Source organism: Micromys minutus (assembly GCF_963924665.1).
Source record: "Micromys minutus genome assembly, chromosome: 7".
Lineage (NCBI taxonomy): Eukaryota > Metazoa > Chordata > Mammalia > Rodentia > Muridae > Micromys > Micromys minutus.
The window spans coordinates 60478540-60489062 of record NC_137976.1 but is presented as its reverse complement, the minus strand read 5'-3'; the positions used below and the strand labels follow the sequence as shown (position 1 = coordinate 60489062).

Genomic DNA, 10523 nt, shown 5'->3' with positions numbered 1-10523 from the left:
AGCTTAATGGGATTGGATGCTGTGAGTGAGGTCATCACTAGGCGCCACCGGGAACGGGAAGCCCAGGTATGAGGCTGTTGGCTAGCGATCTGTTCTCAAGAGCGTTTTTCTTTTTTTTCCTCAAATGGCCTCGAGTCGGCTTTCCTTGGTCTTTCTTCCTACGGAGTTTCCCCTTTCATTTGCTTTCTGCTCACTCTCCAACTTTGTTCATAACAATTTCCATTTTTTGCTAGCCAATTAGATCCTGCACTTTCTGTTCGCTTGGATCAATTTCCTTTACCTTTGGGCAGTTGAGGACCTCTTGTCGTGGTCAGGTTAGATCTATTTTATTTTATTTTTTTACCTTGAGAAATTGACATTTCCTAACATTATTTAGTTATACTAACTTTTCAAAATTTAAAAAGCATTTAGAACAAAAATAATAGAGGGCTGGAGTGATGACTGAGCGGTTAAGAGCACCTGCTGCTCTTGTAAAGGACATAGTTTCGTTCCTAGCACCCATATGGCGGCTCAAGGCTGCCTGTAACTTCAGGTCAAGAAGAGCCAAGCCCTCTTCTGGCTTCACGAATGACTGAGGTGTACGCACATACATGCATACAGTTAAAGCAAAGGAAAAGAACGACAGTGTGAACCAGGCATTGATGGGATCTTTTAACCTGACTTTTATAATTCTCAAGGCAGCTCTGTGACATGATTATTGTAGGGCTCACAGGCTCATTCAAGATCAGTACCTTGCAAATTTTATGTCTTAAAAGAAATCTTGTCTGAGATCCACCTGTGTGATCCACTTCCTGTTTACTAGTAAAAGCAAATGAACAGCAGCTGCTTTCCTACTCTTATAATTACATGCTTATGACTTGCTAATCATTTCCTCACGATGTCTTCCACCAAATTAAGTAACCCAAATTCTTGTCTGTTGTGTCCCAGCTAATGGCCACAGTCTTCTAGTTGTTTTGGTTGTTACTTAGTTTCTCTCATCACAACTAACTTTAGTCCAAATCTATGAAGAAGTGTTGACTTACACATTATAGTAATGTCCTCTCTCTTCATGGCTCCTGAATGTTGGAACCAAGTTTTGTCTGAATGACAGTTGTATTTTCTTTAAATTCTGTGGATCTGAAAAGAAAGTAAAGAACTATATAGAATGGCTAGATTGGAAGGCATAGGCAAAGCACCATGATACAGAGTCTATAGCTCCAGCTACTTAGGGTGAGAAGATCACATAAGCCATGAATTTGGGACCAAACTGGGCAAGACGGGTTCAGACAGTTTCTTCGTGCTCGTCACCCCCTTCCCAAACACCTCTTTCCCCCTCCCCTCTTTCCCTCCCCCTCACCCCCTCTCCTCCTCCCCCTCTCCCTCAGACTTGTACATATGGATAGCAGAAATTCATAAATAAAGGTATGACTGAAAAAAAGAAACTAACAGTAGAGATCATCCATTTATCACATACTTTATCTTGTCTCTCTTAAAACAAGTATTTGAAGTAACGATTTGAATGGTATCATTATGCTGTCTTTTTTTTTTTTTTTTTTTTTTTTTTTGGTTTTGGTTTTTGTGGGTGGGTGTTTGTTTTTCAAGACTGGATTTTTCTGTGTAGCCCTAAATAATCTGGACCTTGATTTGTAGACCAGGCTGGCCTTGAACTCACAGATATCCACTTGCCTCTGTCTCCTGAGTGCTAGCAATAAAAGGTATGCCCACTGCCCAGCTTCATTCTGTTGTGTGTTTGCCCCAGTTATTCACATGACTTTTAAGTGGCGTGTCATCACCCAACTTGAATCAGGATAGTTTCAAAATAGAAGATTGCCTTTATCACTCTCTTCTTGTTACAAATTCTTCACCTGCTTCTCATGAACCTCACTTCGCCCCCTCCCCCATGACATTATCCATTCTACTTGCTCACAACTACCACCTGTGGCATTCCACCCTTTTAAAAAAATGCTCTTAACATACCCTACTTTGCTCTTACACACTCCATGATCTCATTAGGAGTTGGAGGAAATGAATCTACTATCTAATTAAACTAATTCATAGTAGGATATGAGTAATTCTGTGCTTGACCCTTTAGGCAACTACACAGGAAAAGGTGAGCTTAGTGACTTGATGAGGGAGATACTGTTGCCCTAAACACATTTCTACTAGGTTGTCTGGTCCAAATGTAGAAAACGAAAAACAGGGGCTTGCAAACACTTCATGTCTAAGTTGTTTTGACTTAGAGTATATTTAAATACTTTTTTCCCATTCCGCCATAGCACTATTTGACACTCCCCTTCCCTAATTTTTTTCCCTGAGGGTCTCAATATGTAGCCCACAGTGACCCAGAACACAAAATATTCCTGCCTCACCCTTTCAAGTGCTAGGATTGTAGGTGTGTGTGTGTTTAGTACTTTTGGTAATGGTCTTTGGGTGTCTTTTGTAGACCAAGTAAACAAATAATTTTGAAGGCTCTAATAGGATCACTAATAAATATTATTCATGATAAACGTTGACTAGCTACAGAAAAAAAAAGCCTCACTGGATATTTGTTTTACCTAATAGAATGTTTTATGTTTACTTATTTGCTGTATATGAGTAAATATTCATATATACATGTATGCATGTATAGTGTGTAGTTCCTACAACCCTGCCTTAAACTCTGGACAGACTTCGACACCAGCCCCACCCAGGTTCCCTAGGGTCCTCAGATGAAACACACGCACGCACGTACGTGCATTATCTTATCTTTTATGTGCTTTAGCTCAATGGCTGGACCCTTCTAATATGCCTTTTTTATCGATTCCAGCTCAGCACCCTAAATCTGCCCTCAATTCTGGTTGCTCAGTTACCTTTACTTCTCAGTGAGCACCCTAAATCTGCCCTCAGTTCAGTTGGTCTCTAATCTCCCACCTGCTACCCCAGGCCCAGTCAGAGAAGCTGGGTGGCTCTTTCTTCCTCTGAAGTTTGGTAAATCTTTTTTCTCTGTAGAGTCTACTAGCCTGCATTGGGGGGGTGGGGAACTGGAAGTCCCACCTGTTTTGCCCAGCTTATTGGCCACTAGCATCTTTATTGATTGATCAAGAACCAATTGGGAAACAGAACCTTCAGGGGTGAAATGCAGATTCCCAATCAGAACATCTGAATTACTCCCTACAACCATGTGCATACCTGGTACCCTCAGAGGTCCAAAGAAAGCACTGAATCTCCTGGGGCTGAAGTTATTTATTGGTTGTGAGCTGCCATGTGGGTACTGGGAGCTAAAGTTGATTCTCTGAAATAGCAACTACTTAAATTATCTTAAGCACGGAATCATCTCTGTGATGATGTGATATATATATATATATATATATATATATATATATATATATATATATACATAGAGAGAGAGAGAGAGTCTTTCTGAACTCATTTTTTAAATAGACTTATTAATAGCTCTTTGTTATTTTTCTGACTATGTAAGTGATCAATAAATATCCATGTGATTCATTTAAAGTCTGGAGATGTAGTCCACCCTTCCCCTCTTATGTGTAGAACTGTACTGTTCTTGGATCTTACAAGATTAATGCAATCATACTTACTAGGGCTGGAGAGATGGCTGGGTGGTTTAAGAGCATTGACTGCTCTTCCAGAGGTCCTGAGTTCAATTCCCAGCAACCACATACTCTCTACTGTTGTGTCTGAAGATAGCTAGTGTACTCAAATACATAAAATAAAATCTTAAAAAAAAAAAAAACCTACTAGATCCATTATGGAAAAATGATGAGAACTGTATGGTGTCTGTAGTAGTCCTTTTAACTACACATTCTGTTCATTGCCTAACTTCTTATGCTTTATTTAGGGTAGAAGTTAGACAAAAGTGCCTTTAAAATTGAGTTCATCCCTTTGAAACAACAACAAATAAAACCAAAAACAAGGATAAGATTAGAATGAAAACCTGAAAAAGTTTATGCCTGCTAGTCAGCATGCATTTGGGTTTCCTGTGGATGTGTATTAGAGAAGCAGTTTTATATTTACCTAGAGTTTTGTAGATTTAGTCTTGAAATATCTTTTGAGAGGAGAGGGCAGAGGGTTGTAAGTATACACTGTAGCTGTTGTCAGACACACCAGAAGAGGGCATCAGATCTCATTACAGATGGTTGTGAGCCACCATGTGGTTGCTGGGAATTGAACTCAGGACCTCTGGAAGAGCATTCAGTGCTCTCAACCACTGAGCCATCTCTCCAGCCCCCTTAAGCAATCTTTAAAAACTGTTGAAATGTTGGTAATTATATTTGTCTCATACTATGAAGTTCTTGTACAAGATCTGATATAGGTTTTCTTCCTCTTCACAGAATTTCCCAGGCCATCATGGCAGTCAAGTGGACTGGTGGACATTCTTCTTCAATCCTTTGCCTGAATGCAAGTAAAGATGGGCTGGTTGCTTCAGGAGGAGAGGGTGGAGACCTTGTGGCTTGGGGTGAAGATGGGACCCCGTTAGGACACATGCAGTTGGAAGAGGCTGATGATGTTACCAGCGTCTTGTTTTCTGCCTCCTGCCCCACCAAGCTCTATGCCTCCCACGGAGAAACCATCAGTGTACTAGATGTCAGGTCTCTCAAAGGGTGCCTGGACCACTTTCATGTGAATGAGGAAGAAATTAACTGTCTTTCATTAAATGAAACTGAAAGTCTGCTGGCTTCTGCTGATGACTCTGGTGCAATCAAAATCCTGGACTTGGAAAAGAAGAAAGTTACCAGATCCCTGAAGAGACATTCCAACATTTGTTCCTCTGTGGCTTTTCGACCTCAGAGGCCTCAGAGCCTGGTGTCATGCGGCCTGGATATGCAGGTGATGGTTTTGCAAAGAGCACTTGGGTAATTTCTAAGCACAATTTGCTAGGAAAATCAAGTATGTGTTTGGCTTGGTTTCTTTGGCAGCTATGGAAATTGAACTTAGGACCTGTACATGCTAAACATGTGCTCTACCACTAAACATGTATTCTACCACTAACTGTACTCCACTAAACATGTGCTCTACCACTAAACATGTATTCTACCACTAACTATGTACTCCACTAAACATGTGCTCTACCACTAAACATGTATTCTACCACTAACTATGTACTCCACTAAACATGTGCTCTACCACTAAACATGTATTCTACCACTAACTGTATTCCACTAAACATGCTCTACCACTAAACATGTATTCTACTACTAACTATGTGTTCTACCACTAAACATGTATTCTACCACTAACTATGTATTCCACTAAACATGCTCTACCACTAAACATATATTCTACCACTAAACATGTATTCTACCATGTGCTCTACCACTAAACTATCCCTAGCCCCTGGAATCAAATTACTGATCATGTGTGTTCTATTCTCAACTAACATTTCTAACTCATCTGTGAATCATAGCCTTACTTTTACCATGAGTGCTAACCTGACACTATATTTTATTCCTTAGCCTGTGGTCTTCCTTTGTCCATCCTAAAGACATTCTAAGACCTTAGGATTCAAATAATCCAATTCTAAAAATTGCTCTAAACAAAGAGGAGGTAGTTTTAGGTCAACTTAAAAAAAAAGGGTGAGTTGAGATGCTGAAGGTAGAGTTGATCCACACATTCTCTAGAAACTCTTAAATGGTTTAAAGGGGGAGGTAAGGGGGAGTTGCAAGATCTCTCTCTCTCTCTTTAAAGATTTGTTTATTTATGAGTACATTGTAGCTGTCTTCAGACACAGCAGAAGAGGGCATCAGATCCCATTACAGATGGCTTTGAGCCACCATGTGGTTGCTGGGAATTGAACTCAGGACCTCTGGAAGAGTAGTCAATGCTCTTAAACCACTGAGCCTTCTCTCCAGCCCAGCAAGATCTCTTTTTACTTTAAAATTTGAGCTTCTAGAATGTGTGTGAGTGACCAGAAGCAAAACACTATATGCAGAGTTCTTAGGTAGCTTGAACTTTCCCATGGTGAGCTGGCCTTCCTCCTCAAGAGAAAAATCTCTTCACTGGAATCAAGTGCTTAGGACTTTGGGTGCTTTGCACATACTAGTTTTCATTTCATCTGTGTTCTCCTAACTACTGTTCCCTTTTAAAGTAATTTCACTCTATGTGTTTGAGTGTTTTCCCTGCATATATATCTGTGCAGTGTTTGTGTGCTCAGTACCTATGGAGGCCAGAACTAGGCACTGGATTCCTAGAAATAGAGTTACAGTTACAAGCTACCATGTGGATGCTGAGATTTGAACCAGCGTCCTCTGGAAGAGCAAGCAGTGTGCTTAATAGCTAAGCTGTCTCTCTAGCCCCCTGTTGTTCCTTTTCAAAAATTATTATAATAAACCACTTGGCTATAATCAGACTTCAGTCTCTGCCTCCAAAACCCAGTCTTTTTTCTCTGTTATATGAGGTATTCAAAGTATTCCCTACACCTGAAGAGGTGCTGGATTTCTTTAATCCCAGCTCCTGGGAAGCAAAAACAGGCAGCTCTCTGTGAGATCAAGGCCAGCAAGAGCTACATAGCAAGTTACAGGGTGACAGCCAGAGCTATGTAATAGAGAGATCCTATATCTAAAACACAGCTACATGTTACAACAACAAGTCAGTACCATCCGTAAGGTTGAAGGGCATGGCAGTGGAACCAGCAGATTTCCTGTGTGCTGGGACACTCCCCAAATAATAAAGAACTCCCTCTGAAAAATATTTGTAGTGCTTCTGTAGAAATTCTATATACAAAATCATTCAATACAGAATTATTCTGGGTGTGTTTGTTTTTGAAGACATGGTTTCTCTGTCTTGCCCTGGCTGTCCTGAAACTGACTTTGTAAACCAGACTATTCTTGAACTCAGAAATCTACTTGTCTCACTGCCTTCAGGTACTGGGACTAAAGGTGTACTCCATTCAGGCTTCTATATTCATAGGATAGTTTCCCTGCAGCCTACAACTAGCTCACAACCAAAGCCTTCCTAAATCTGCATTGTTCACCAGCAGGTTGAATCTTCCCTTGGTTTTCAGGAAGTACCAGTGCAGCTGGGTGCCCCTGGTTATGAATAGGCAGAGCTAGTGTGTTTGACTAGTTACTCTCTCATCCTTCAGCTAGACCAGGTTTCACTAAATCCTAGACGTGATAGTTAAATATGCAAACATGACCTCTTTAGGTTAGATTGGGAATGGACAGGAGTTAAGGAGAGGCCCAGTAGTGAGAGTTCACACTGCTCTTGCAGAGGACCTGAACTGGGTTCCCAGGACCCATGACAGGTGGCTCACAACTGCCTAACTCCAGCTACAGAGATCTAATGCCCTCTTCTCTTCTGGACTCCCTAGGCACTGGTATTCATACACACACACACACACACACAGAGGAGCGTGTGTGCACACAAACTAGTAAATATATAAAGTTAAAAGAAATTTTATGGTCTGGGCATGGTTGTACATGCCATCTCAGCATTTGGAGGCAGAGACAGGCGGATCTCTGAATTCAAAACCAGCCTGGTCTATATAGTAAGACCTTATTTTAAAAAATAATCTTTTTTTTTAAAAAAAAATAGACATCCAGAATTTGTGGAAAGGCAGGGTATTTTGATTTGCCTGTATAGCAGATCATGAGCTTGAATTCCTTCCTCTGCCTCCCAAATTCTGGGTTTGCTGGGTTGTGCAACAATACATACACACACAGACACGCACACACAGACACACACACACAGACACACACACACAGACACACACACACACAGACACACACACACACACACACATTTCTGCTACATTAAAAAAAAGTCTGGGGCTTGAGAGATGTCTCAATGGTTAAAAGTACTGACTGTTCTTCCAGAGGTCCTGAGTTCAATTCCCAGCAACCACATGGTGGTTCATAACCATCTTTAATGAGATCTGATACCCTCTTCTGATGTTTCTGAAGACAGTGACAGTGTAGTCATAGATAATAAAAATAATCTTAAAGAAAGCAAACCAATCCCCCCTCCACTGGTATTTCCTGGTCCCATAAAAGAAGAAAAGAGTCTGAGCTAGGTGTGGTGATACACACTTCTGATCCTAGCACTGGACAAACAGGCTTCAGAAGGGCCACCAGAGTTCAAAGTTAGCTTGCCCTACATAGTGAGGCCTGCTTTGAAACAAGCCAGGAACTTCTTTAGCAAGTCAAATATGTAATATTTTTTAAATGTTTCTGTTGTTTGTTGTTGAGACAAGGGCTCACTGTATAGCATTGGATGATCTGGACCTAGCAATGTAGACCAAGCTGACCTTGAATGCATAGACATCTGCCTTCCATGGTGGTGATGCACGTTTTTGATTCCAGCACTTGGGAGATGGGGCAGATGGATCTCTGTGAGTTTGAGGCAAGATTGGTCTACAAAGAGAGTTCCAAGGACAGCCAGTACTACAGAGAAACCCAGTCTTGAAAACCCAGAGAGAAAGGGAGAAAATTTTGCTTCCTCTGCCTCCTGAGTGCTGAGGGTTAAGGCATGTGCTGCTGTGCTTGTTTTTAATTTGGGGAGTGATGTCGAGGTTGCACCCATGGTTTTACAGGTGGCAAATACATGCTTGTGCTACTTAAGTTATATCCTCATCCTCATCCCAACCACTGGATTTTCATGGAGTCTGTTCAATAAAAGTTTTAGGACACCTCCTATAAATTTTATCTCTGCATCTACATTCTAGATTTAGTCTGGTGTCCGTAACGTCATCGTGGCTTCTAACCATTTACAGTGTTAAAGGAACTATGTCACATTTTATTGTGAGCTCAGTAAGCAGTATAGTTAAGCAATGTGTCTAGAACACTGGGTGACTGTTGTTTCACCTTGTTTAAAGGTAATGCTGTGGAGTCTTCAAAAAGCCCGTCCTGTCTGGATTACGAATTTACAAGAGGATGAAACGGAGGAAACAGAAGGGCCCCAGACCCCTGGTCGGCTCCTAAACCCTGCACTAGCTCACTCTGTCTCTGTGGCCTCGTGTGGCAATATTTTTAGCTGTGGTGCAGAGGATGGTAAGGTGCGCGTCTTCAGGGTGATGGGAGTCAAATGTGAGCGAGAATTGGGATTCAAGGCTCACGCTTTGGGGGTATCACAGGTCTGCTTTCTGCCTGAGTCCCATCTGCTGCTTACTGGAGGGAATGATGGGAAGATAAGGTTGTGGGATGTGAGCAATAAGATGGAGAAGGAGCAGAAGAGTCCTGCGAAGCACACCCACAGGAAGAGAGCGAAGAAGGCAGCGTGCCCCAGACAGGGAGCAGAGAACGAGGGACATGCAAAGATTCTGCCCAAGCTCGATATTGAACACGGAGAGAAAGTGAACTGGCTCCTGAGTACAAAAATAAAAGGGAACACAAGCATATTAGTGGCTGATCAGACAAGTTGTGTATCTGTGTATCCCCTAAATGAACTTTAGGTCCAATAAAATTCATTGAGAGAACTAACAAAGTCTTTTTGGCGTTTTTGTTTGTTTCCTTGCCTCCTTAAGACACTTGTAGCCCAGGCTGGTCTAGAACTCACTCACTGTATAGCACAGGCTGTCCTCAGCTTGTGACCATCCTCCTGTCTCAGCCTTCAAATTCTGAGATTACAAGTATGAGCCCCTCTACTCTGCTGACAGAACCTAATTTTATTTTTTAGTCTAAGAAAAATCCTTGCTTTAAGCTGTTTGTCATATGCAGAGTCATATAAATTTGAACAAAGGAAAATCATTGGATAATACTTCTAGTGTAAGTGGCATTAGAGTTTGAGTGAAAAGATAATTCATTGAGAGTTAATTGTGCCCACTGGTAAGTTGTTTTTCTACCAGTAAAATGAGTCGGTTCAAACCAGATTAAAATGTATATGAAGGCAGGTTTATTGGGGAGCTGCTCTCTGGTGGATGAGTTCACTGACTCCAAGGAAGGAGGCCAAAGAAGTTACCATGGGAAGGGAGACAGAAGAGAGGGGGAAGAAAAAAGGAGAAGGGGAAGAATAGAAAATCCAAAATGTCCAGATTATATATGGGAGAAAGGCAGCCCAGCCCGTGGGCTACAAAGTTCAGGATTGAGGACAGGGATGCTGGGAGAACCTGGAGGCCTGGTCTGCTTTGGTATGTAAAATAAGTTCAGCCCCTTGTCCCAGGGGCAAAACCAAACACCAGGTATTTTATACAATACTTCATTTTTCCCCATATAAAGTTTGGGGCTTTTACTGTGTTCTTGTCTTATTTTGATTTTTTTTATAATGTTCCATTGAAAATAATTTTTGTTAGGTTTTACAACCTAATACTTTTTCCATATTTTTTTCTCATTTAAAATTATGATCTTAGAAATCATAATACATCCAGTGGATGGTCCATGCTTGCATTCCCAGCAGTCAGGAACTTGGGCCAATGACTGATTTTGAGTCTTAGACTCTGTCCCAGAAAAAGAAAGGGGCTGGAGAAAGGGAGAAGTGGGAAGGACAGGAAGGATTTTTGGTTGGTTTGGTTTTCTTGTGATGGGGTCTCTCTGTGTAGTCCTGGATGTGCTGTTATTTGCTGTATAGACCAGGCTGGCCTTGAGCTCATGGAGATTACTCTGCTTCTGCCC

General features: G+C 41.4%; 1 protein-coding gene across 2 annotated transcripts; it reads left to right on the top strand.

The window, feature by feature from the left end:
• The first annotated feature begins 43 nt into the window (after positions 1-43).
• Positions 44-9383, top strand: WDR53 (WD repeat domain 53). 2 transcript variants are annotated; one of them, XM_080918985.1, is made up of 3 exons: positions 44-66; positions 4311-4806; positions 8792-9383. In XM_080918985.1, exons 2-3 carry the CDS (start codon positions 4327-4329, stop codon positions 9365-9367), a joined length of 1056 nt encoding a protein of 351 aa, XP_080775111.1. In that variant the 5' UTR covers positions 44-66; positions 4311-4326; the 3' UTR covers positions 9368-9383. The 2 variants fall into 2 exon arrangements, with proteins under 2 accessions (XP_080775111.1, XP_080775110.1); XM_080918984.1 differs by having other exon boundaries at positions 56-314.
• The last annotated feature ends 1140 nt before the right edge of the window (positions 9384-10523 follow it).

Bases quoted from the DNA above. Each gene is read 5' to 3' on its own strand.
- WDR53 (XM_080918985.1), top strand. From the start codon at position 4,327: ATGGCAGTCAAGTGGACTGGTGGACATTCTTCTTCAATCCTTTGCCTG. The intron at 4,807-8,791 runs GTGATGGTTTTG...CCTTGTTTAAAG, and splicing joins CATGCGGCCTGGATATGCAG to GTAATGCTGTGGAGTCTTCA.